Here is a 26601-nt window from a genome sequence, read left to right as displayed (position 1 = left end):
AAGCTGGGACAGAGGTTTGGGTCAGATCTTTCCATGGAGACTTCAGAGGGATCATGGTCTTCCTGATACCTTGATCTCAGACTTTTGGCCTCCCAAAATGTGAGACAATAAATTTCTGTGTTCTTGGCTGTCCAGTTTGTGATAGTTTGTTATGTGTTAGTCGTTCAGTCATGTCCAACTCTTTGCGAACCCATGGACTGTAGCCCACCAGGCTCCTCTCCAGGCAAGAATACTGGAGTGGGTTGCCATTCCCTTCTCTAGGGGATCTTCCTGACCTAGGGACTGAACCCGGGTCTCCCGCATTGGAGGCCGATTCTTTACTATCTGAGCCACCATGGAAGCCCCTACACTAGGAAAGCTCATATACGTACCCTGGACTGAGTTGGGGAGGGATCTTCAGTCACCCAAGGGACTTGAGTCCTAATGGGTTTATCATGGGGCTGCAAGTGTGTTCAAGATGTCAGCAGAGGGACTTCCCTGCTGGTCCAGTGGCTAGGAATCCATGATCCCAATGCAGGGTACCCAGGTTCAATCCCTGGTCAGGGAACTAGATCTCACATGCTGCAACTAAGATCCAGCACAGCCAAATAAATTAAAAACAACAACAACAAAAAGATGTCACCAGAGATTAGAAAAAGTCGCAGACTTTGGGTTTAGGAAGCCCCTTGATGTGAATCCCGGCTTTGTCAGTTTATAACTGTACCCCTTTGGGCAAGCAACTCAACCTCTCTGAGCCCCACCTGTGTAATGGGGATAGTAATTAATGGGATTTGGCAGGAAGGGTTGCTATGAGTGTTCCACGAAAGAACATTTGTCTGGCAATCAGCATAATGCTCAATAAACGGTGGTTACTGTTTTTCATTTTGTGGGCTGTCCTGTGCTCAAGGAAAGAGAATTGTGTCATTCCAAACCAGATGAATTGGCTAGATGGTGAGTATTCACAAAAGGTAGAAAATCAGTGAGAATCCAAGCAGGAAAAGCAGACACTAGAATAGGGGAATGTATGCATTCGCTTCCTAGTTAATGGAAGAACCACAGAAGCAGGCAAACAGGGGAGGGTGAAGAACCTACAGATTGGCATCAGCAGGAAGGTCAGTACCACCCCTGGAATTGGATGGACAGAGGCAGGGGGTGGTGTTTTTGGTACCCAGGAAGGATTGGAGTCCCCAGGTAGATGCTGGACCCACAGTGGCACTGTCTGGTGGGAGGTAGAGACACACACAGGAAATGCAGCTGCTCCTGGAACTATTTCCGGAGACAGAGAGAGGGAGAAAAACCCTGGCTTCTCCCTTCTTCCCGCCCACTAGGCTCCTATCACTGCCTCCCATTGGTTGATCTATAAAGGAAGTCAGCTGTTTTGGCAACCTGCAGAGGTTGGCCTCCCAGTGATATAGAGCTAGGCAGAGGAAGGACAGGGAATGGACTTGAGGGCAAACAAGCCCAGGCCCAACACTGGGGAGCTGGAGTTATATTTAATCTCGCTAAGTCTCAGATTCACCATCTAGAAAATGGGGATAATGATATGTATGATTATCTACTCACAACATTGCTGTCTGCATGAAACAAGGTATCAACAGTTCCCTGATGGTCCTGTGGCTAAAACTCCGAGCTCCCAAATCAGGGTCCCAGGGTCAATCCCTGGTCAGGGAACTGGATCCCTCTTGCTGCAACTAAGAGTTTGCATGCTGGGACTTCCTTGGAGGTCCAGTGATTAAGATTTTACCTTCCAGTTCAGGGGGTGTGGGTTCAATTCCTGGCGGGGGAACTAAGATCTCACATGCCTTGAGGCTAAAAAAAAAAAAAATTAAAAAAAAATGAAGCAGCAATATTGTAACAAATTCAATAAAGACAAAACAAATGGTCCACAACAAAAACCTTAAAAAAAACAGTTCGCACATGTCACAATAAAGATGGAAGATCCCATGTGCTGCAACTAAGACCTGGTGCAAACAAACAAATATATATTCCAAAAAAAAAAAAAATCCCAAGATAACACATACAAACAGTTGAACCCGGAGCCCAGCACATAGTAGGGAGTAGCCTGTAAATGTGAATGAATTGTCTAGTTAAGTGTTTTCTGCTCAGAGGATGAAAGGAAGGAGGAGGACAGAGGTCTGGGAAGAAACGCAAGGTACGAGAACCGTGCTAGTGTTAGTGATATTTTTATCTTGCAGATTTGTCCATCTGTCATCTCTCCGTTCTAAGCTGGTGACTGTCAGTCTCCTTTTAGAAACCCTGAGTCAGGGCTCCCCCCACTGAGTTCAGGGTAGAGTCTCCACTCGCCTTCAAACGGACTTCAATCCACTCAATTTTTAGCTGGTGTCTGCCTCCTCCAACTGTTGCCAGACTTTCCTCGCCTCCCCCAGCCTGGGGGCTGAGCTGTTTCCAGGATCTCTCTTTGTATAATTAAAAAGAAAAATAGAACAGCCGATGTTGCCAAACACGTATTTAAAGTGACACCCTGGGTTCAGGGAGTGAAAAATAAAAACGTTTAAGGTTTAGATTAAAAGTCTCCATGTCCAGCTGTCTTCTGACCTTGGAATTTCTCCTCAGCCTGCCCGCCTTTAATCCCCTGCCCTGGCTTGTAAAAGCCTTTTAGACTGAGGGCATTTATTTCCCAGAGAACTATTCCAGCCTAATCACATAAAAATGCCCAGCATCCCAGGAACAGACTGTCAAGTGCAATGCGGTTCTGTGGTTCTCTCCAGAGGCCCTGGAGAAGGGGAAACTGGGGTGCTGCTCACCCTAGGAGTCATCCCTGGGTCCTTGCTTCCCCTCACTGTGCCCTTTTCCCACCACATCTAATCCATCGGGAAACCCATTTTCTTAAAATCTCAGCTCTTGTGGCCAGCATCGCCTCTTCCATCTTAACCAGGCTACCATCATTGCCTGCCGAGAGGTCTGCAGTAAACTGCTCCCTGATGTCTCTGCTTTTAAAGCCATTCTGTAACAGCAACTAGCAAAAATTTTTTTAAAACAAATCTGAGAGCCTTCTCTGGTGGTCCAGTGGTTAAGTTTTGCCTTCCACTGCAGGGGCTGTGGGGTTCAATTCCTGGTTTGGGAACTAAGATCCCACATCTGTGCAGCAAAGAAAAAAAAAAAGAGCATTTGAATGATGACGGAATGCAAGGCAATGTACATTTATCAAACATCTACTGTATACCAGCTGTGCCAAATCAGTGCCTGTGTACACAGTAGTTCAATAAATGCCTGAATCAATGAAGCCCAAAAGGAGCCCCCAGTCTTCCTGCTAAAATGCCTATAAATAAATAACTCTAACATGGAAAGATAAGGCTATTATGTGGGTGTGTTCAGCGTGCAAAGGGGCCCCCTTATCACCTTGTACTTGTGGGTACCTTTACCAGTCTTCTCACCTGGGAACTAGCTTTTTGAAGGTCAGGTGGACTCACCTGTCACTCACTTGCCTGTCCGTCTCCTGGGCACCCAGGAAGGACTTTGCCTGTACTATGCGCTCAATTATTGCCTCTTGTCTGATTACTGCTGATCCTCTACTGGCAGTTGTTCCTTCATTCAGACCCTGAGCAAGGGGGCAGCAGCTGGGTTCTAACTCTGGTGCTGCTGGCAGTGAGCTGGAGGCCCCTGACAGGTTACCCACCCTCCTATTTGGCCTGACTTTCCAGTTATCAGTGAAGGATTTGGTCTCCTTCCTTGATGTAACTCCTTGCATGGACTTCTGTATAAATCTATTCTTATAAAAGTTCAGGCAATGGGTAGAAATTGTTAAAGATTCAACTCCTCACCATAGTCACAAGGCTTTGCCTGATCTGCCACTTTCCATCCCTCCTTCCTCGCCCCCCTCTTTTTTTTTTAAATAGGCGTTAAATATATATAAAATTTACCATTTTAATTATTTTAAAGCATACAGTTCTGTGGCATTAAGTGCATTCACACTTATGCCCCCCTCATCTCTTCTTTTTAAATAATAATTTCAGACATCACTATTGGGACTTCCTTGGTGGTTCAGTGGCTGAGACTCCAAGCTCCTTACCACATGCCACAAATAAGAGCTGGCACAGCCATATAAATAAAATTTTATTAAAAATAAGTCACTATTTACTCATTATCTTTTACTGGGATCTTAGAACATTTATAATGTACAAAGATAGCTTTTATAATGTACCAATTATTTTGGTAAGAAATAGTTAATATGGGACTTGCTTGGTGGTCCAGTGGTCAAGACTCCCTATGTAGAGGGCCTGGGTTCGATCCCTAGTTAGGGAACTAGATCCCAGGTGCTGCAAATAAGAATCAGCACAGCCAAATAAATAAATTCTTTTTAAAAAACTGTGCAGTCTACTACAATTGGAACAATACAAAGATTGGCATGGCCCCTACACAAGGATGACACGACATGCATATCTGCCAAGTGTACCATTAAAAAAGGAGAGAAAGAAAAAAAAAAAAACAGCAAAAAGAACCCTAACAATACCAGTATTTCTCTTTGAAATTCTCATTAGGCCATCCCAGTCCTCTCCTCCTTCTTTCCCCGAAGTAACTACTTTCCTCAGTTTGGCCTTTATCCTTTATGTGTTCCATTGCTTTTCTATATACATTGTTTACTTTGGCCTATTTCTGAAATTTATACAAAGTTCAGAACTTTAGCCTGTGCCTACTTCTGCAACTTGTCATGTGATTCAATATTTTCTGGCTAGAGACAAGGAGTGCTCCAGGCCATTTTTTTTTCACTGCTGCGAAGATGCTAGCTTACAAGGTGCAGGCCACAGGCTTCTTCAGAGCCCTTAACCTCCCATCTTGGGTGATTTCCATTCGCCACTTTTTTTATCCTAACCATTGATTACCACATTGACTGATTTTGTGTGGGCTCTGGCCAAACAGCCTCTATCTGGGGCTTTCCTGTGTGATACTGAGGGCCACCCCAGGTGCTCACACATGGGTAATCCTGAAGAAGGAGGGTGTTTACACCCCAGTGGGGCAAACCTTTGATCAGAAGCTAGGAGATAATTCCTCTCCCTTCTTCCTCTCTCCAGAACTGTCCTGAGTTGCCATGGTAACTATGGCCTCGTTTGACTCTTTCCCTGCCTCACTCCCACTTTCCTGCACTCTTTCTCCTTGGGAATGCACCCCCCAACAAAGTAATCCTGCAGACTTTTGATTCAGACTCTGTTTATTGAGGAACCCAAAAAAGACATACCTGCAATGTGTCCACTCCCCTGTCAATGAACATGAGTTGTTCCAAGTTTTCCGAGATTGCACACAATGTGGCTGAGGTTACCATCCTTGGTCATACTTCCTGGTGCACTCGTGTCTGTTTCTCTAGAATGTTCCTAGCATGGAACTGCAGGATCATAGGCTACCCACTCCTTCAGTTTTGTCAGATATTGCCCAGTTAGTTCTTTTTTTTTTCAAAGATTTTTATTTATTTGGTTGTGCCGGGTCTTAGTTGAGGCATGTGAGATCTTAGTTTCCTCACCAGGGATCAAACCTGGGCCCTGTGCAATGGGAGCTCAGTCTTAGCCACTGGACCACCAGGAAAGCCCGTCAATTAGTTCTTGAAGTGCCTACTTATTTTTCCAGTTTATTTCATCCCTAACCCCCATCCTCAGCTCACTACATTTGGGTCATATGGGCCTTTTTTCAGTTCCTTTACCATATGTACTCCCCCATCACGAGGACTTCGCATCTGCTATTTTTCTCTGCTGAGAACACGTCCCCCACACTCAGTCTAACTCTTGCCTCAGAGCTCAGTTCTGTGCCTCACTTCCTTGGACCAGCTCCCTAACTTCCTTCTCAATCCCAAGCCAGGTCAACCCCCTCACCCCCCACCCATATTATACATCTCAAGCCTCATATACTTCTCTGCTGTGACCCTCTTATCAGTTGTGATGTTCCCTCTGTCTATGCAACTGTTGGTACAATCTCCCTTTTGCTAAGTTTCACTAGTCTCAAAGTCATGACCACCATGTTTATTTCAGCTCACTACTCTAGCTCCAGCACCCAACACCATACCTGGCACACACTAGGCAACTGATATTACTGTGTTTTTTTTTTTCTTTCTTGAATATTTATGTACTTATTTGGCTGTGCTGGCTCTTAGTTGCAGCACTCGAGATCTTTAGCTGTGGCATGTGGGATCTAGTTCCCTGAGCAGGGGTCGAACCTGGGCTCCCTGCATTGAGAGCACTGAGTCTTAGCCACTGGACCACCAGGTAAGCTCCAATTATTATTCTAATAGATATTCTTTGTTCTCACTCATGTTAGAGCTCAGTGTGTAAATTTTTCAGCATGTTTTAACGTTATTTGCCATCTACTGGGGGCCATGGCACACTAAGCAAAATTCCATTCCTTAAGCAACTAAAGTTTAATAAACATTAACTGAGCTTTCTGGACCCTTACCTATTTTAAGTGCTTTGGAGCTAAGAACTTAGAACTATTTAATTGGCTCAGAAGTCATTTCTAGTCTGAATGTTACTATAATGAGTAATGATGACTTTTTTTGTTTTGGCTGTGCTGGGTCTTTGTTGTTGTGCGTGCGCTTTGTCTAGTTGTGGAAGGTAGGGACTACTCTTGGTCGTGGTACTTGGCTTCTCATTGTGGTGGTTTCTCTTATTGCTGAGCACAGGCTCTAGGGTGCACTTGGGCTCAGTAGTTGTGGCTCTCAGGCTTAGTTGCCCCGATGCATGTGGAATCTTCCCCAGGGATCAAACCCATGTTCTTTGCATTGGCAGGCAACTTCTTAACCACTATACCACTAGGTAAGTCCCCAATGACCATTGTTTATCGAGCACTTACTATGTGCCAAGCACTAAATGCTTTGCATTTACCATCTTATCCTATCCTCACAGCATACAAGGCAGGTAGTAGTATTACCTCTATTTTACAGATGAGGAAACTGAGCCTTAAGAAGGCGAACTCACTTGTTTCAGGTCACACATTTAGTAAATGGTGTGGACAGGATTTCTCAGCCAGAGCACCTAACTTCCTACTGTGATGTTAAAACTTCCCCTGTTCCAAATTACACTGCTTTCAATTAGATTCCAGAGACTGAGTTCTTAATCACAATGGTAATTAATGATCGGTATCACTATAGGGCATTTATTGACCACTAATCACTTTATATCCCTCTATTCATTTATTCAACAAATACTGAGAACTTACAACAGGCCAAGCTCTATTTGCAGGGCTGGGCCTACAGAGGCAAATGAAACAATAAAACCCTTGCCTTACAGAATTGACATCCTAGTGGGAGGAGAAAAAAACTAAACAAAATAAAGAAATAAACTATGTGATAGAAGTGATCAGTGCTACAGAGCATATGGAAGCAGAATAATGAAATAATAATGAAATATGGAGTGTTATGACGGTGTTTCCATGATCTCATCTCATTTCCCCTATTATTTTTCCCATTGTACAAGTCATAATGAGATTCAGAGAGGTGAAGTCACTTTCCCCAAAGGCACACAGCTCATAGGTTAAGTCAGAATTCTGGAAAAACATAGGAACCCATCCTGTACTTTTTACTGTGCACCTACTGAGTGTGTAGGGTTGGAGACAAAAGGAGCAACAAACTTTCTTCTTCTTCCTCTTCTTCTTTTGCTGCATGGGGGATTTTCCTGGCAGCATGTGAGATCATTTAGTGGCAGTGTGTGACTCTCGAACCCAGGCCCCCTGTATGGGGAGCGTGGAGTCTTAGCCACTGGAGCATCAGGGAGGTCCCAGGAGCATCAAACTTTCTTCCAAGAGTTTAAGGTCTGGCAGGTCGGTAAGTTGGGCCAGATGAGTGGAGGACTCACAAAGCAGTACTCAAGTGTCTATGCCTTGCCCAGGGCAGACGTGATTGCTTATGGGAAACACTGATGCTGAGACTGAAGTCAAGGCTCAGGCTGACAAATCAATTTTAGAAATCAGGAGCAGAAGACCAAGGCTGCCTAGTTCTTTGGGGGGCTGTTGGTGACCCAAAGACCCATCAGCCTTGCCCCCACAGCTGGCTCTGTGCCCTGCCCCCTTTTGCCCCAGGTCTCCAGCCTCTAGGCCATCAAGAGATCTAGAAAGTGGCTAGTGACAGAGTGCTACCACACCCTCCCCAAGCCACACTCACATGCAAATAGGCCTCCCCTCCCAGCATTATTAGCTTAAGGAGTCTTCCAGATAGACAGTGAGGGTCTGGAGTCTGGGGTGGGATACCTGTTTGCAGGCCTCAGCTGGGGGAGTTGTTGATAGCTGGTCCCCTACCTCTAGGTGGCCCTGTGACTCAGTTTCTGCCCAGCAGATCTCATGAACCCTGAGCCTGGGAGGCAGTCTGGAATACAGAAGAGAGCATGGGCTTTGGAGCTAGAAAAGTGTACAGAGTACTGTCTTCCCCAGGCCACAACCTTGTTTGTTACACTTCAAGAGGGTCTTTTAGAGCCCTTGCATCTTCTTCAAAGAGGTATACTTCAAGGTTAGTTGCACAAGCTGAAAATAGACATATTGTGGAGTTTGCCAAATTCATTCATTCAACAAATGTTTGGTGGGTATATTTTATGAGCCAAGCCATAAGGGCTGAGGATAAGCAGTGAGTAAGACCAAGGTCAGTCTCAGCGACTTCCTTCTTTTTTGGGGGGTGGGGGTGGGTTATTAAATTTATCACAATTTACTAGACTGCTAAATTAGATAAAAACTGGTGACTGTACAACAGGGTCATAAACCCATAACCTTCGGGTTCCACTAGACAGACATTATTTGCATTTCTTTATTTTTTTATTGGAGTATAGTTAGTTTCTGCTATACAGCAAAGTGAATCAGTTATATATATACACATATGCGTGGGTGCTCAGTCGCTTTAGTCATTCCTACTCTTTGCAACCCTATAGACTGTAGCCCACCAGGCTCCTCTGTCCATGGGATTCTCCAGGCAAGAATACTGGAATGGGTTGCCATCTTCTTCTCCAGGGGATCTTCCTGACCCAGGGATCGAACCCATGTCTGCTGCATTGGCAGGCTGACTTTACCACTGAGGCACCAGGGAAGCCCATACATATATCCATGCTTTTCTGGATTTCCTTCCCATTTAGGTCACCACAGAGCACTGAGTAGAGTTCCCTGTGCTATTACAGAAGGTTCTCATTAAGAGACTTTTTGCGTGAGACAGACAGTAGACCATTAATACATGAGCAGTATATTATAATTGTGACGAGTATTCTGGATGAGAAAGGGTTTGTGTTAAGGTAAACTGGGCCAACTCACCTGCTCTCAGTTTGCAACTGGAGAGATTTCTCTCTTCAAGCTGAGGCTAAGAGCCAATGGTCCATCTTATTTCAGACCATCCTAATGTCACTGGCATGAAGACCTGCTTTCAGCCATGAACAGGACTTCCCTGGTGGTGCTAGTGGTAAAGAACATGCTTGCCAATGAAGAAGACTTAAGAGACGAGGGTTCAAAATTCCTGGGTGGGGAAGATCCCCTAAAGTAGGAAATGGCAACCCGTTCCAGTATTCTCTGGAAGACTCCATGGACAGAGGAGCCTGGCAGGGCCACAGTCCATGGAGCTGCAAACGAGTTGGACAAGACGGAGCACAGCACAGGAGCAATGAATAGGTGTTGCTGGGTGAGGAGGAGTGTCCACTCTGTGGATGAATCTAGGAGGCACTCAGTGAAGAACTGGTGAATTACTGAATGCCATTTCAAGGAGAGTTAAAAAGCCACCGATTCCATCTGCGAAGAGTGGTATACTATGGATCGCTAGGAAAAGAGAAGATCTTAGCACTTTCATTCCTAGCTTTCTGGAAGAGGAGGAATTTGGGGACTTGGAGAGGCATGTAAGCGATGCTATTGTAGAGTAGGTGCTGGTACTGTGCTACCTTTAAGATACATCAATGAATGAGGGAAGAGAAGCCATCTAGTCTGATTCCAGGAGAATAAATAAGAGCTATTATATTACAAATAAGAGGAGGAGTGCTGCCAGGAGAGAGGGCTTTGAGCAGAGGGACCGGCATATGCAAAGGTCTGGAGGACAGAAAGCAGGTTTATTCAAAGAATTCAAAGTAGTTTGGTGTGTTCAGACTTTGAAGGAGACCTATTGAGGAGAGAAAGAATGCTGGAGAGAAAACCAGGGCTGAGGCCTTCATCGCAGGCTGCCTTCCTCTTGGGGGAAAACTAAACTTCTTCTTTTTTAAAAAAATCTTTATTTGGCTGCATTGGGTCTTAGTTGCGGCACACAGGATCTTCACTGGGGCCTGCGGAATCCTTTCAGTTGTAGCATGCAAGGTCTAGTTCCCTGACCAGGGATGGAATCCTGGCCCCTACACTGGTAGCAGAGAGTCTTAGCCACTGGACCACTAGGGAAGTCCCCAAACTAAATTTCTTGATTCCACAACTAGTTAGGGTTATGAAGTCCAGGTGGTTGCCTTCATTTTAATGAAAACACACCGTTTACTGACAACTCTGTTCCAGAACACTGGCTCATTCAATCTTCATATGAACTCTTCAATGTTTGGTATCATGATTCTCCCCCACCCCCGCTTTACAGATGGGATAACTGAGGCTCAGTTTGGGTCCTTGGTCCAAGTCATGTAGCTCATAACATTTGGGAATTTAGAATGTTCCTTTATGTAAATGCTTCCATTCTAGAAGTTTTTTTTTTTTTCCTACATGAGGTAACACATGTAAAAGCTTTTTTTGGTAATAGAGCCATGTGAACATGAAGCTTTATTAGTTTTGCTGGATTTCTGGCTCCATCCAGTTCAGCCTGCAGCATTCAAGGAGCCCAGGAAGGGGCAGTAAATGAAAACCAAAAAGCCCAGTGGTCTCTCTTAAAATTCCCCCTCATCTACTCTGGTTCCCTCTCTGGGGCACCTCCAGTTATTATCATCAGCCAAACAGAGTTTGTTTCTCATAAGTTACAAGACGTGGGAGGTTAAAAAAAAAAAAAATCAGCAGCATCAACAACTACAAAAAAACCACGCAGCAGCTTGAACACAAAAAGAGTTTGAATTTTGAACAAAGGGCAGGGTGAGACCCTAAGTAAATGCTGACACATCCTCTCTCCAGCTGTGAACTGGGGGTCTGAGAGCTGCTGCAAAGGTCATCTGTCTCTACATCTCTGGGCAGGAAATGCAATTCAATCCTCTCAATGACTGATTGCTCTGTAAGATTAATGGAATCTCTCCAACTCTGGTCTCTGTTCTGACAGCACAAAAAGTGAATCAAACTCCTCTCTCTTCCCCTCTCCTCTTACTAAGCAAGGTCAGCTAATTCCATACTTTAAAAGTTCAAAACTTTTCTCCAGGAAATTTGTCCCCGGGTGTTCCTCTGCAGGGTGAAACTCTTTCTTCTGGGGTGAGAACCAAAGGTGGAGCTTGAAGGCCTGGGGACCTTTCTAAGCTTTTCATCTGTCCTTGCTTCATCTTTCAAAATAAAATGAATGTAAAGGGCATGACCGTCCCTGAAAGGGTTAACTGCCAGCCCAGCTGTCCAGCCCTCAGCGATTGGCAGCCAATGACAATTTAGCATGATGAAGTAATACCAGAATTTTTATTTCCATTGGTTAACAAGCTTGTCCATAAATCCAAAGATGCAAGTTTTGAAAGTATCTTTGAACTTTTATGACTCTCTTACTGGAGTTAACCCCTTGATTAACTCACCTGTTATTTCCAAGTTTCCTTCCTATCTTCAGGAAGGAAGAGATATTATTATAATATGTAGAACTCTAGGCACAAACCTGTCTGCCTCAAAGGATCAAAGCCTGACACTCAGGCCATGTGTAATTTGGCCATGGTTTTTCTTGCTAGATATTGCAATCCACAAGGACTGAGGAGCCAAACAAAAACCCAGACAAACACAAGTCTCTGGGAACTACAATCACTTTAACTGTAATAGTGTGGTCTGTTGTCCCAGAGTACTTATTAAATTGCCAAAGTGACACAAAATATGACAAAGCTCTAAGGTTTGGCAAAGAGAGATGCTAGATACACAAGTTCTTCCTATATTTATTTATATTTATTTTCTATGCCTTTGTTTGAAATATCTGATAAATTTAACAGGGCACAATGGTTGTTAAAAAAGCAAACAATTAAGTGTAGACTCTATATAACCCCCTCAAAACTTTGTCCTGTTCTCAGAAGTGATCAAACAATGAATGGTTTGTTGTTCTATTCAAGCCTTTTTCTTTCTTTGTTTCTCTCTTTCTTTTGCATGTCTATACATTATAGCTTGTTTTAACATAAATGGGATCATTACAGTTTATGCTGTGACTTACTATGTTTCTTAACCAATCTTGAATTTTTCTGTATCATATGATTCAGATTTATCTCATCCTTAAATAATATTTTAGAATGAGGCAGTTCTACAGATAGTATATGGAAAGAACGCCAAGATTATATTAAATGAAAAAGGAAAGGGAAGGACAGTGTGTATATTTGTGTGACACAATAATAAAAGAAAATATATGTAGAGGTTTTGTAACAGCATAAACTATTTCTAGGAGGATACCCAAGAGACTTGCTAAGTTTTCTGGGGATGGCAGTGTGGAGAGGAGAAACTAGGAGTGGGAGAGAAAGAAAGCAATTTTAAAACAATTTTTAAAGAGTGGAACATTTCATAAATACAGTAGAATTTATCAGGTGTCGTCCACCTAGATTAAGAAATGGAAAATCACTAGTACCTTTCACTGTTCACATTCCCTAGCCCAGAGCTGAGTTTCTTCCTGCATTTTCTGTTAATCACTCCTTTGCTTTTATTTATGCTTTACCACTTATGTATGTATAACTAAATAATATTTATTTGGTTTAGATTTTCCTGATTTTGAAACTCATAGGCTCAAAAATCACAAATAAAATGAAATTCAATTTTGAGTAGGTAATACATCCTATTTTATACCATGCGTAGTATAAAATTCAAAAGATAACACAACATATAAAATGAAATCTATAAGGTTCAAAATCAGGCAACACTAACGCTTATATATGGTAAAGATTTCACACTGTACCAAAGAAAAAGTATTTTTGTCTTTTCCAGTTCTTTTCCCCATTCAAAAATTGTATTTCTTTCCAAAGAAAATTTTGTGCATATAAAAAAATGTAGATATAGATATATTCTCTTTGGTTTACATAAGTGGTCATCACAGTTTGGTATTATTCTGCACCTTGTTTTGTTTTAATGTAAGGATATCATGAAATCATTTTACATCAGTATCTATAGAGTTTGTTATTGTTTGATTGCTAAGTCATGTCCAGCTCTTTTTGGGACCCCATGGACTGTAGCCAGCCAGGCTCCTCTGTCCATGAGATTTCCCAGGCAAAAATACTGAAGTTGGTTGTCATTGCCTTCTCTAGGGGATCTTCCCGACGCAGGGATCGAACCCACATCTCTTGCATTCTTTATCACTGAGCCAGGGAAGCCCTATATATATATATATATATATATATATATATATATACACATAATATATATGTATGCGTATATATATACACACACACACACACATATATATATATAGCTACCTTGTTCTTTTTAATGATTTGATAGCATTTCCTTGGGCATACAAACCATCCAAGAATTATTTAATCAGTTCCCCAACTTTCAGATGGTTTTTAATCTTTTCCTACTGCAAATAGGGCTACAGTGCATTGCATCCTTGTGTTTGAGTCTGACTGTCGGATATAGATCAGGAAGTAGTTACCCATTTCTAAGGCTTCCTGCTCTGTCACCAATCATCTGTACCCGAGAAGTTTATTTGTCAGATCTGGGCAGGTGGGACAATTTTATATCTTGCTGGCATCCCCAGGTGCCTACGGTGCCATGCTCTTAGCAGGCACACAGAGTGGGTGGTTTAAGTGCTAACACTCCATTCATGTTGCACAGATGGCTCCTTCTAGAAAACCTTTGTAGATATCCCTGACCTCCTCCCCCCAAGATAAATTCTGGATTGTACTCTAAGGTTGCACTGTCCAGTAAGAGAGACACTATATATAGTTATTTAAATTTAATTAAAATTAAATAAAATTCAGCATTTAGTTCCTTAATCTCACTATTCACATTTCACTCTGAAATTTGGGGAACTGATTAAATAATTCTTGGACAGTGCTCAACAGCCACATGTGGCTAGAAGCTCCTCTGTTAGCAGACATAGAACATTTCCATCTTCATGTTCTATGGGACCGCCCTGCAGGAAAGACTAGAGGGAAGCCTCTGGGCTCTGGATTCCTACCAGCCCAGGATTCAAAACCTGTCTTTGCTATTTTGCAGCCCTAAATTGTCGGCAAGTGACTTGACCTCTCTTTGAGCCTCAGCTGTAAAAGTGGGCAATTACAGACCCTCTCAGAGAACTTTGATGAGGATTCCGAGAGATAGCAAAATGTTGAGAGCCTTTGCTCAAAGACAGAGTAAGCTCTCAAAAATCAGGAGCTATTATAATGATACATGAATATGCCAGCTTCAGTTTCTAACAGTGTGAAAAAATCCTAGATTCTGGGGGTTCCATCCAGTATCAGTCCTTCCTGACTTGTTTGGGGAGCTGGCAGCCCACCCCTTGCCCTGTCTGGAGGAAGAGGCTACAATCGGAGCTGATTTTTCCATCCTCGAAGTCTTTAGAGCACGGAGCTGCTCCATCAACCTTTGATGAATGAAGAAATGAATGAATGGGGCCAACACAGCCAGGATCTGACTGGGCCTTTTGTAAGAATGAGCAAGAGGGTCCAAAAGTCATTATTATTTTGTTTCAAATACAACTGGCCTGGTCTTTTTTTTCCTGCAAGATAAAAACAAAACAAAACAAACCCTCTCCTGGGGAATCACCTTAAGCTTCCCTTCCCTCTCTCACCTGTAGTCCACTCCTCTGGGACAATTAGCCAAGAAGGAGCTCAAGGGTCTTGGCCCTTCCCCCTTTGGCCCAACATAACCTCCTCCCCCCACTTTGAGCAAATGCCTGGAATTCTTTCAACAGGAGGACAAAGCCTTTCATCTGTCAATTACTGATAAAGGGAAAATGCAAATATTGCCAAGGAAGGTGATCCATCAAGGGCCCAACATTTATGGAGTGACCACTTAGGACCAGGCAGCAGGGTAGGCACTCTGGGGGCGTCAAAGGGGAACAAACCCCCGACTGGCCCATTCTTTTCTCTGGTCTGTGGTTTCCTGGAGGTTTGTAAAGGGACAGGATTAAATTAGGTGACTACTCAACCCCTTCCCACTCCGACAGGCCAGGAACTCCCCATCCAGATGATATATGGACTTAACTGTTTTTACACTAAGGTGTCTGCCATCGGGGCTTCTCTTGACACCAGCTTTTGGGGATACCATGAGACCGACCACATGGGGAGACAGAAAGGTCTTCGGAGGAAAGGAGAATTAAGACCAAGTGTTTTACTTCACACTTTTGCTTTACTGCACTTAACTCATGACCTTCCAGCCCACCGCATGGTCAGGGAAGATCCCCCTGGAGATGGAAATGGCAAACCCACTCCAGTATTCTTGCCCGGAAAATCCCCATGGACAGAGGAGCCTGGTGCGCTATAGTCCATGGGGTCGCAAAGAGTTGGACATTGGACACGATTGAGCGACTTCACTTCACTTCTTCATCTGATTATGTGGGAGCAGTTAAGAGGGTCAGTATCCAAAAGTGGATGTGATGGCAGAGGCAGGCTCCAGTTTGAGCCCCAGCAACCCCATTTATAAGCTGTGTGATCTTGGGGGATTGGCTTTCCCTTTCTGAATCACACTTTCCTTATTTGCAAAACTGTTTACCTTAAAGGGATCTTGAGTGAAAGAAGCAAATAAAATAGTCTCTGGTTCTTGACACAGGCTGAAGGCAAAAACCTTCCCACCCCCATTAAGACAAGGTGGGCGATTTCAGTTTGGAAAAAATTTTGATGTTTGCCAGTTAAGTGGACTTGGATTAAAACAAACTTCAAAGAGTAGTCTTTGGAGGGTGGGTGGAAGAAGATACAGAAAGATAGGAGAGGAAACTTCAAGGTGAGTGAGGGGGGAGCTGTCTCATAGGGTGACCAACACTGAGCTGATGGTTCACATCTGATTGCTGATGGAGAAGCCACTTCCTCTCCACTTATCTGTCTGATCACTGTCTCGACATGAGGAGGATATGAGGGTAGAGCAATCAACCAGATTCAAAACTTCTCTGAGCCTCAGTTTCCCATCTGCAAAATGAGCTGCTCCAGCTATCCCACAAGGTTCAGGAAAGAAGTAAAAATAAAGTATGGGAAGTTTTTCTTTTTGCAAAGCCACCTATGAGCAGGTATAAGGCTCCTTTCTTGTAGCCCTGGTGCCTTGTTATCTCATCACAATCTTTACCTTCAAGATCGGGCCTAGTTGGGCTGGAAGAATGCTCAGGGCCAGTTTTTTTCTCACAATCAAAGTCGACCCGACTGTTGTTCATGATGAACTTACAGGACAACACCTTTACCATTCTAGTTTTGGGAGGTGGGCACAGTGAACTAGGTATGTCGACAGGTAAGTATACCCAGATCTAATGACACTCCATATATATACACACAGGGTGCCCATACCTCCGCCAAGAAGTAGGATTAATCAAGGTGCACCCAAAGTTCCCCAGGCCCCATCCCAGTGCCTTGCACCTTTCCACCGACATTTCTCCTGTAACCCGCCAATAAGGGCTTACCCTTCGCATGCTTGCCAGCTGCGTTAGGAGGCGCCAGATCCGATTCTCTCGGTAGTTCACTCCTGAGCATCTATTCCCTCTTCTTGGAGAGCGCAGGGACCTTTAAAAAATGTCCAACTTCTTGTCTAGGGCTTCTCGCCTAGTAAAGGACTCCACAGACGCGGGCAGAATGAATGAATGAAAGGCAACGTCTTCCGGTCAGCTCGGGTCTGAAAAGGCTTTGGTCTGGCTGTATTTCCTGTACCTGTGTGTATGTGGATCCTTTGAGTCCAGGAATTTAAAAGTTATGTAGTCCGTACAGGTATGGAGCTGCGCTAATTTCTTCCTGAGCCCCCAAATGCTTCCTCCATGTGGCCGATCCGCTTACGGCTCTAGAGAGGATTTCTGCCCCCCCCCACACCCCCCCAAAAAAAGACGTAGTAGAAAAGAAAAAAAATTTATATATACACAAAATGCTTTGAATTTGGGTCAGCCACGTAGGTAACGAGGTGGGGTAAATGAAGGAAGAGGAAGAATAGGGGTCGCCCGTGGGGGCCGTGGGCGATGGGGGCAGGGATTCAGGTGGGAGGTCGTTTTCGGGGGTGCCAGGCCCCGGGGGCTTTCACTCCAGCAGGCTCGGCTTGCATTTCCGCGCCTCCCGCTGAGGCCAGCCGTGCAAATCGGCACCTCCCTCCCCACCCCCTCCCTCCTTCCCTTCCTCCCTGCCCCGCCATCTCCGGGATGCGCCCGCCGCCTGCAACTCAGCCCTTCCAAAAGTCAGCTCTGCACACAACTCCCGGGCGGCGGCGGCGCCTGCGTGCAGAGGCGCACTCGTGACCCAACAACAAAACAGCGATGCCAGGGCGCTAACGGCGCCCGGTGCCTCCCGGGCGCCCTCCCCGCCCCACACCTCCTCGGGCCGCCGCCCCCTCCCGCCCCCATCCCGGGCCGAGTGCCCCCTCCCGCTACTAGCCCGGCCGCGGGCTCCGAGCGCGATCGGCAACAATGTTTACGTTCCGGGGATTATGACGTCGACGCCTCCCCCCCCACAACTGCTGAAAATGGTTTCCTAGGACTTTGCAAACGGATCTGCTTAAGTGTTGGTGCAAAACTTTGTAGATCTCGGCTCTGGCTTGCTTTATTTATTTATTTTCTGGTTTGTTTTCTTTGGTCTTCCCTCCTTCCCCCCTCCGCCAAAATGCAGGGGGCAGGAGTGTTGACAATTAATTGGTGAACTCTCCTAAAAAAATGGAGGCAGAGAAAGACTCTGGAAGAAGATTGGTGTGTAGCTTTTTTTTTTTTTTCCAAATCTGTATCTGGTTTATGATAGATCTATTTTTTTTTGGTCGTTGTTTCTTGCTGCCTTTTCTTTCCTTTTCTGTATTTTGCAAGAGGACCGGAAAAAAATATAATAAATTGCATGCAAAAGGAAGCAAGCAGCTTACTCCTCCAGTCCCTTGTGAGACTGAGTCTCAGACACTTATGTGGGGAGGTGGTAGCGGGGAAAGGCGTGGAGGAGCGGGGCTCAGCGGGCTCGGGGTTCGCCCGGAATCTGGGGGGCTGCGGGGCCGGGCGCTCGGCGGTGGAGGGAGGAGGCAGGGGATGCGGGGAGTGGTGGGGGATTCTCCTAAAGAAGTGAGTGTGCGCGCGCGCTTGTGGGGAGATGAGGCAGCTGCTGGTGCGTTTTGGGGTCTCCGATGGGAGCTTTGTGGCGGGCCGTCTGCCTCTCCCCCTCCCAAGCCGCGAACCCCCCCACCTCCACCTCTTCTTCTTGCACTAGCGGTCGGTCGGCGGGGGCGGCTGGGGTCTCAGCCCTTCCATTTCAGCTTTCCAGCTTACCCGGTAGCTCGGGGGCGGCTCCAGGCTTAGAAATGCCGCCGGCCCCCGGTTCCGGCTTCCCGGCTCTGCCGCCGCGGCCGCCAGGGCTGCTGTTACCGCCGAGCCGGGCGCTGCGGCGGCTCCTCCCGGGGCCTACAAATGCCCCGCCAGCCCGTGCGCGGAGCCCCCCTCGCGGGTTACATAACCAGGCTCCCGGTCGAGTGGGCAAAACTCAACACCTCTCGGGGGTGGGGGGCTGGAAGCAAGGGAGGGTTCCCCAGAAATCCCTTCCACGGCCTCCAAAGATGCAGGAGGGGAGTGCCCTGTATAGGGCGCCGCCTGACCCTGGGGGTGCGGGTCCCTCTGCTTATCCCTATTTTCAGCATCTTTGGCTTCTGCGCAAAGTTGCTCCGGTCCCAAAGGTGGGGTGCAGGGGGGCGCGCGGCTCCTGCACCTGTTCGAGCTGGGCCCAGGGTGAGAGGCGACCCTCAGTCCCCCCAATAATGTTCCGGGCTCTCCGGTTTGGGTCCCCGCAGCGCCCGATTGACCGCCAGAGATACGACGAGAACGAGGACTTGTCGGACGTGGAGGAGATCGTCAGCGCCCGCGGCTTCAGCCTGGAGGAAAAGCTGCGCAGCCAGCTGTACCAGGGGGACTTCGTGCACGCCATGGAGGGCAAAGGTGAGGCGCCCCCTCCTTGGGCCGTCCTCCGCGGCGAGGCCCGAGCGCACGTGGGGAGGGAGCTGCCGGTGGCTGGGTTCGTATTTCGCGCCCGCGTCCCCCATTCCAGGGGATCCGGTGACGAAACGAGGCCGAGCACTGGGGGGGGTGGGGTGGGGTGGCGAGGGAGGAGGGCAGGCTGGAGCCGGGGCCGGCCGTGGGCCTAGGCCCGGCCCGCGCCCACCACTAGCCCCAGGGTGGGCAGAGCCAGGGGCCCGGCGGACAGAGGGACCTGGGGACCGACGGGTGGACCGAGGGAGGGCGGGTGCGCCGCGTTCTACCCCTCCCGGAGCCGGCCCAGCTCCTTGCGCTGCACGAAGTGCGACTGACAGGCTGCAGCGGGCCAGGGTCACCCCAGGGGCATTGGGGTGAGGGCCCCCCAGGCCTGAAGCCTCCCTAACCCCGTGCCATTTCGGACCCTGCCGGTTGGGATCTGGAGCGGGGGACGCCCCGGGTCACTTAGTGACACCTCCTCAGGCCTGGGGTCTACTGAACCCCATCACCTCGTGGGCTATGCCAGACTAGAGCAGGGTGGGTGAGCCCGGAGTTGTTGGCTGGCCCCCAGTGAAGCCCGAGGCCTTTAGTCCTGACGCTTTGAAGTGGTGACTGCGGGTAAAGGGGTTATCCCTGCTCTGACTTAAGGCTGTCCCCTGGCAGTTGGAGTTGAAGGTTTGGGGCACCCTCCTGGGAAACAGGGTCTCTTCCCAAGTCTGAGGCCTTGAGAGCTCTGTCCCTCTTGTGAGCCCTGCCAGTTTAGAGAAGTTGGAGAAGCCTGGGGGGGTTGGCGATGTCACCCGAACCTGAGACCTTCGGGGCCTGACTTTCAGCCTGATCCTGGTACTCGCAAGGTGTCTGGGGGGTGTCTTCCAGACATTTAAGTGATGCTCTGACTTGGGTCTAAGGCCTGCAAGGCCCCTGGTTGGGCCCTTGGGATTGGGGTTTTGGATTTGTTTCTGCCTACTTACTTGTCTCTCTATATGCCCTTCTGGGATTTAAATTCATTTTTGCCTCTCAGTTATTTGGGTTTCCCTTTATATTACTGTTTCTATTTTGTTGATCCCCCATCCCCCTTGGAAAACTCTCCAATCCCTCAGTGAGCTGATAACAGGGGAAGAGCCTCCCCCACCTCCAGGTTCTGGTTGAGTGACTGGGGCTGTGGGGTTAGCGCCTAGGAGAAACAGGGCCTGGCTTTGCATTTTTGAAGTTTCTCTTTTGTGTCCATTGCTTCCTGGAGTGCCGGGGTTCAGTGGTAGGGGGTAGTTGTAGGGGAAGGGAAGAAGAAATTTCTTCCAGCCTGCCAGGTCTTAAAGAGGCCGGATAGTTCAGGGGTCTAGTCCCACTACATTTAAATTTCCTTAGCACAAATGGGATTTTAATTCCTCTCCTTCCCCATTTTTCTTGAGTCGTTTGGCACATTGTAGGAGAAAACAGTATGCAACTCTTCCTGGTCATTGGTGAGGAATTCTCTGCCCAGGATCTCCTGTTTTCTCAGGCTCATTTGAGGAAGTTGAAGCTGACCCTGGGGCTGGACTTTGGGTGTGTGTGTATTGGGGAGGAAGGTGGTAGTGGGGGGAGGTTTCCAGCAAGGGAGATTCCTTAAATCTACTGTCCAGGCTCCTTTCTAAGAAGAGGACTCTAGGGTTGTTGGTCGTTAATTCAAATCTTGCCCCAAAACTCGAGGGAGGAGCTGAGAAACAGAAGGAGCCCTTAGCCTGGATTCAAAATAGAAGCTTCTTAAACTTCTCTGCCTTTAAATCCTTAGGAATCCCCATTCACTAAGAGCCCCTGGGGATCTGAGCTGCTAAGGTCAGGGCTTTCCCCAGCTCTGGTTTTGTTCTCTCTCCTCTGAGCAGAGTTGCCTTGGCCTCCCCGCCCCCGCAACCCCCCAAGCTGCCCTAGGGAACTGTTTCTCTGGAGCAGGGGTTTCAGTGCCCTGAGATCTCATCTGTCTCCCTTCTGACCAGCCAGGGCGGGCTTGTGTCTTTGTGAATTGTTCTAGTTACCTGAGGGCTTGGGGGGTGTGAGTATTTGTCTCCGCCTCCCTCATCTCCATATTTAGAGATAAGGTTGAGTGAGCTCCCCTACTTTTGGAACTCAGGAGGATGGAAACTAAGGCTTCCTTCATTCTCCGGGGCATTCCGTGAGGATGTTGGGGTCTCCACTAGACAAGCATCCATCAGACAGAAAACTAAGTGGTGAATTTTCTTTGGGCCTCACTATGTCTTCTTCATACAGCCTTCACCTGGGCAGCATCCTTCTGGGTTATCCAGCTGAAGCAAGTGTTGTGATGGCTGCAACAGAATTTCACTATTAAGACAACAAAGCTGTGCCCAGTTCCCTAGTTATTTTGGCACCAAATACACAGTTTCCAGGGAAACCGGCTCCCCCCCCCTTCACTACGCAGGATATTACAATAAGATCTTCCCTGATGCTCAGCTACAATGAGAACTCTCCTCCCAGCCTCCTCTATGGGGCTTCAGATCCTCCCAGGTGGCATTCTTCAGTTCTGCAGTTCCTTTACTTTCTGAGCTTAGCCTGGGATGCGTTTTCTCTATCTGTCCTTCTTTTGCAGTGAGAGCTGGGGCTTTTTCTGTGTGGGGCTCTTTCCTGAGTTTCCTTCCCCAACCCTCGCCACCCTTGAGCTGTTCATTGACAAGTTCTGACCCGTGGGGCATGCAGGGAATGACTGAGTAGGCAGAGGAGCCAAGAGTTGGCATGGCTTCTCTTGGGCTTTGCCTCATCCATTTCCTTGTCATTTTCTAGGGCTCTCTTGCTCTTTGAGCTGGTGCCTGCGTCTCATATAACCCCTGCCCCTTCCTCCATCAATGTTCTTCCCCTAACCGATGGATCATGGTTCATTTCCTCCTTCGTGACTTAACCAACCTGATTTAATTCCCGTCTCCAAACAGATTTCAACTATGAGTATGTGCAGAGAGAAGCTCTCAGAGTTCCCCTGGTATTTCGAGAAAAGGATGGCCTGGGAATTAAGTAAGTTGCTGAAATGAATTGCTTCTCGCCTGTCTCCTTCCCTCACACAGTTTATAGGTTGGGATGGATTTCTTCCACTCTTTCCCCTACCTTTCGTCACTGAGCAGGATTTTTCTTTGTTATTTGGGGATTGCACCTCCTTGTTCAAGGTCTGAAAGGGGGGTGAGGAATCTCCAACGATGGGTCTGGATTTTCAGAGAATTTGGATGGAGAGGTCACAGGGTACTTCAACCATGTGGACTTTCCTTCCTGATCCATCCCACTTACACGCAGTGACTTCCTAAAGGGAAACCGAGGCAGGGCCTAAGCTGCGAAGGGATTAGCCAGCCCTTGGGCAGAGCAGCAGAATGCCTACATGCCTATTTCTACTCAGACTCCCACTGTATGGAAAACTGGTCCTTTTCTTTGGAGGGCATGTTTCTTTTTTTTTTTGGCCCTGCCTTGTGGCATGCAGGTTCTTAGTTCCCCGACTAGGGATCGAACCTGTGCCCCCTGCAGTGGAAGTGGGGTATCTTAGCCACTGGACCACCGGGGAAGTCCTTGGAGGGGATTTCAGGACACTAGGTCCTGTCTCCTCTTTCCGCTGATGCCCCAGCACCTGCCTCCCCACAGTGGCTTGTTTGGTTTACATTCTCTTTGGAGATCTGTCAGAGCTCCAGGTGGGGGAGAGATCCCACAGGAAGCCTGGAAGAACAGGTTTCTGCCCCTGGGGCAGGGGTTGGAGGAGGTTGAGGGTGTCCTCGTCACAGCCTGCCTCCTTCCACAAGCATCTACTGCCAGATTTGCTCAAGAGTCACATTCATATGAATAGAAATGAAACCTTTGGCATCACTGTCAATTAATAGTGAACGTCATCACCGCCACAGTAGCCAGGGTCACCAAATCCTTGCAATCGGTGTGATGTGGTTTTTTTTCCCTCTAAACTTAAAGAGGTTCCTCCCACCCTCCATACAACTCCTTATGGAAAGTATTTTCTAAAAGTGGAGCCACAGAGAGAGCTAGCCACTCTAAAAGAAAGCAGAGGTTTGAATGCCCAACTCTGGTGCTTACCTTGACAGCACACTTCAGTTTTCCTGGGAAAAGTGGGCAGGGGGACAGTGAATTCCATCCTCCTCTCTGTAGCAGTGTTGAGTTTGGGTGTCGGGGAGAGTGGGGTTTGATTTGCCTGTTGAGTTGAGAAAACTGCTCACTGGTTCCGGGGTGACCCTCCCTCCAGGCACCAACTCATCACTACCCTTTTGCTGAGTTATCTCATTGTGGGTTCTCAGCCTGAGAACCAGGGAACTGTCTTAGAAAAATGGCCTCCCCCTGCCCCCATTGTGAGATCTAACCCTATTGTTTCTGGCTTCCCACCAAATGTCTGCGTTCCTCTTTTTCCAGGATGCCTGACCCTGATTTCACAGTCCGAGATGTCAAACTCCTAGTGGGTAAGTTGCTGTTTGCATGCGTGGCAGAGATGCTGCAGTTGGGGATGGGGGGCCTAGGGAGCAAGGCCTGTACCACCTGCCCATTTGGATATTTAACTGCCTCTGAAAAGAAAGTCCTCATGGGAGGAGGCAGGAGCAGGTGTGAGCTGCAACCGTCTCACTCTGGAGAACAGGTTGGATTGCAGAGCCCTAAGAAGCTATATTACCGAGTGTTTGCCAGTGCAGTTTTATGAGGCCGATTTGGACCCCAGCCTCCAGCTTGAGTGTCAGCAAGGCAATCTTAGACCTCTCCTGGTGTTTGTTTGTGGGTTGCTGGGTAAACATTGGGTGCTGTGTGACCCCTGAAAGACTTTGAGAACTTCCAAGGGGGAGGGATCATTCTTTACTACTTCCTCTGGGTTCCAGACAGGTCTAGGGCGGGGCTTGGCCCTGGGCACCTGCAGAGCTTGGCTGATCACTGAGTGTCCTGGACTTGTGACCAAGTAGCGGGCGGCCTTTCACATTTTACAGGAAGTTGTTCGATACATCCATTCTTTCCAGAAGTGATTCTCAAGTAACTCGTACATGGCAGGCAAATTTAGAGCTGTGAACAGGACAGACAAGAGTGCTGCCCTCTTGGTTGTAGTGACAGGCAAAGAAGAAGTAAACTGTTTTTAAAAATTTATATCTTGTCAGAAGGTGATGGGGTTTTTCAGAAGATGTGTTAAAGCAACGTTAATGGGATGGAGGTTGTTGGAGCTATGTTTATTTTAGATGGAGGTAGTCAGGGAGGGCCTCTGGGTGGAGGTGATGAGGACATTTGGACAGAGACCTGACTGAGGAGAAACTAACTGTGGGAAAGAACATTCTAGATGGAGGGATAAACAAGGGCAGAGGGTGGGGGAAGATTGGGAGGAGTGAGGAGAGGTGGGAGAGGTCTCAGGGCCAGGCCCACAGCGGGCCCTCTAGGCCCTGGTAGGGAATCTGGGTTTGTCTTCTGGTATAATGGGGAGGCCCTTGGGGAATTTTAAAGTGTGGTGAGGGGGTAGCTTTGTGATCTGATTAGTTTCTTGGGAGAGGGAATTAAAAACATTTTTAAAATTGAGAGATTTCATATACCATAAAATTCACCTTTTAACCATTTTAAAGCGTGCAATTCAGTGGCTCTCTCTTTTTTTTTTTTTGGCTGCATCCCAGGGCTTATGGGATCTTAGTTTCCTGACCAGGGATTGAACCCTGGCTGCAGCAGCGAAAGCGCCAAGTCCTAACTGCTGGACAGCCAGGGATTCCCACAGTGGTTCTTCATATATTTACAGTGTTATGCAATCGTTAACCACTAATTCCAGAACATTTTCATTACCCCCAAAGTAAACTCTGTACCTCCCAATTCCCCTTTCCCTCCATCCCCTGACAACCACTAATCCACTTTTTTGCCTCTGTGGGTTTGTCTATTCTGGACATTTCGTATAAGTGGAATCATAATATGTGGTCCTTTGTATGTGGCTTCTTTCATTTGGCCTCATGTTTTTGAGGTTCATCCATGTAGTAACATGTCTCAGTACTTTGCTTCTTTTTATGGATGAATAGCATCCCATTATATGAATAGACCACATTTTGTTTACCCATACGTCAGTTGATAGACATTTTGGTTGTTTCTGCTTCTTGGCTTTTGTGAATAATGATACTATGACTATTCATGTACAAGTGTACATGTGTTAGTGTGAACAGACATTTGCACTTCTTCGGGGTAGATCCGTAGGAGGGGAATTGTTGGGTCATGAGGTAACTACATTTAATCTCCGGAGGCACTGTCAGACTGTTTCTAAAGTAGCTGCTCCCTTTTTTTTTTTTCAGCTGTGCCATTTTAAATTCCCGTTAGCAACACACAAGGGTTTTAATTTCTTTGCCTTCCTTGCCCACACTTGTTATTGTCTGTCTTTTTGATGCTAGCCATCCTGGTGAGTGTGAAGTAATGTGATCTAAGTTCTGTCAAAGCTGACTCTGGTGGCCGTGTGGAGGATGCAGGCAGCTGACCGGGGGGTGTGCAGATGATCCAGCTTGAGTTATTGACCTAGAGGTGTGTTAATGCAGGAAAGAAGACTAGGACTTCTCTGATGGTCCATTGGCTAAGAATCTGCCTTCTGCCTTCCATTGAAGAAGGCGCAGGCTCAATCCTTGATCAGGGAACTAAAATCCTACATGCCTGCAGCTCCCCCCACCAAAAAAAAGAAGAGAGGACCAGTTGGCTATAAGGAGATAGTGCTGTTGACAGAAGGATCTCAGTTAATTGATGAGGATTTGCTCAGGAGAGATTTTTTTTTAAGCTGGATTCTAGAAACAGTGAAGGAAGTGGATGTCAGAGTGGAAGGAGGCAACCTTCCAGCAGTGAGCAGAAGATGGGGCGATGGACCCCATAAATCAAGTCTTGGCACATGTCACTCTCTCTGATGCCTCTGCCCAGTCCCAACCTTTGTTGTTGAGGCTCAGCTCTGCTTTTTGACTGAGTCATTTGGGGCAAGCTACTTCACCTGCTTAAGCCTCGCTTTCCTCAGCTGTGAAATGGACCTAATAGCAGAATCTGCCTCAAATAAGGATCCTATAAGAAAATGAATGAATGCTTAGCTGATTGACTGGGGTGAGGGTGGGGGGGGTCTCAATAAATGGTCCCTATTATTATTCTAATGGAAAGATGTGGATCTGATGAGATTATCTTTATGGTAAGGATTAAAACCAGATTCTCAAATCTGGGGTTCAGACATCAACATCACAGTCTGAGTAATATTGCTCTTTGCCCTTTTGAAAAATTTCCAAGCCCTCTGTGAAAGTGAAAGTCGCTCAGTTGTGTCCGACTCTTTGCGACCCCATGGACTATACAGTCCGTGGAATTCTCCAGGCCAGAATACTGGAGTGGGTAGCCTTTCCCTTCTCCAGGGGATCTTCCCAACCCGGGGGTCGAACGCAGGTTTCCCACATTGCAGGCAGATTCTTTACCGTCTGAGCCATGAGGGAAGCCCAAGAATACTGGAGTGGGTAGCCTATCCCTTTTCCAGGGAAATCTTCCCCACCCAGAGATTGAACTGGGATCTCCTGCATTGCAGG

General features: G+C 47.0%; 2 protein-coding genes and 1 long non-coding RNA gene across 16 annotated transcripts in view; 1 reads left to right on the top strand and 2 right to left on the bottom strand.

Moving 5' to 3' along the window:
• Window positions 1-17349, bottom strand: part of LOC145525929 (calcium release-activated calcium channel protein 1) — a 42049-nt gene extending 24700 nt beyond the window's left edge. Inside the window, exons 1-2 of one of the 3 annotated variants that reach the window (XM_081540088.1) lie at window positions 16592-16954; window positions 2284-2396 (exon numbers count right to left, since the gene is read on the bottom strand). The gene's annotated coding sequence lies outside the window, so the exon portion shown is untranslated. Of the gene's footprint in view, window positions 1-1723; window positions 1789-2283; window positions 2397-16591 lie in introns of all 3 variants that reach the window. The other 2 variants (XM_081540089.1, XM_081540090.1) reach the window with 2 other exon arrangements.
• A 275-nt stretch (window positions 17350-17624) lies between these two features.
• The window catches only part of KDM2B (lysine demethylase 2B), a 118605-nt gene continuing 109628 nt past the window's right edge, over window positions 17625-26601 (top strand). For 4 of the 12 annotated variants that reach the window (XM_081540068.1, XM_081540062.1, XM_081540058.1 and 1 more), the window contains exons 1-4: window positions 17625-17851; window positions 18925-19069; window positions 22018-22096; window positions 23477-23523. Coding sequence is in view for 10 of the 12 variants with exons in the window: in XM_081540062.1 (XP_081396188.1) it covers window positions 17819-17851; window positions 18925-19069; window positions 22018-22096; window positions 23477-23523 (304 nt within the window). In the remaining 2 variants the exon portion in view is untranslated. Of the gene's footprint in view, window positions 17852-18213; window positions 18249-18924; window positions 19070-19204; window positions 20645-22017; window positions 22097-23476; window positions 23524-26601 lie in introns of those variants that run through there. The other 8 variants (XM_081540064.1, XM_081540063.1, XM_081540060.1 and 5 more) reach the window with 7 other exon arrangements.
• Window positions 17683-18482, bottom strand: LOC145525931 (uncharacterized). The gene is made up of 2 exons (XR_014068512.1): window positions 18410-18482; window positions 17683-17948 (listed from the first exon to the last, which is right to left on the bottom strand). It is a non-coding gene; the product is annotated as an uncharacterized LOC145525931 (long non-coding RNA).

This window comes from Giraffa tippelskirchi, chromosome 11 (assembly GCF_054371585.1).
Source record: "Giraffa tippelskirchi isolate mGirTip1 chromosome 11, T2T-mGirTip1v1.2.pri, whole genome shotgun sequence".
In the NCBI taxonomy this organism is placed as follows: Eukaryota; Metazoa; Chordata; class Mammalia; order Artiodactyla; family Giraffidae; genus Giraffa; species Giraffa tippelskirchi.
The sequence above is the reverse complement of the archived record's forward strand: the minus strand, read 5'-3'. Positions and strand labels throughout refer to the sequence as shown.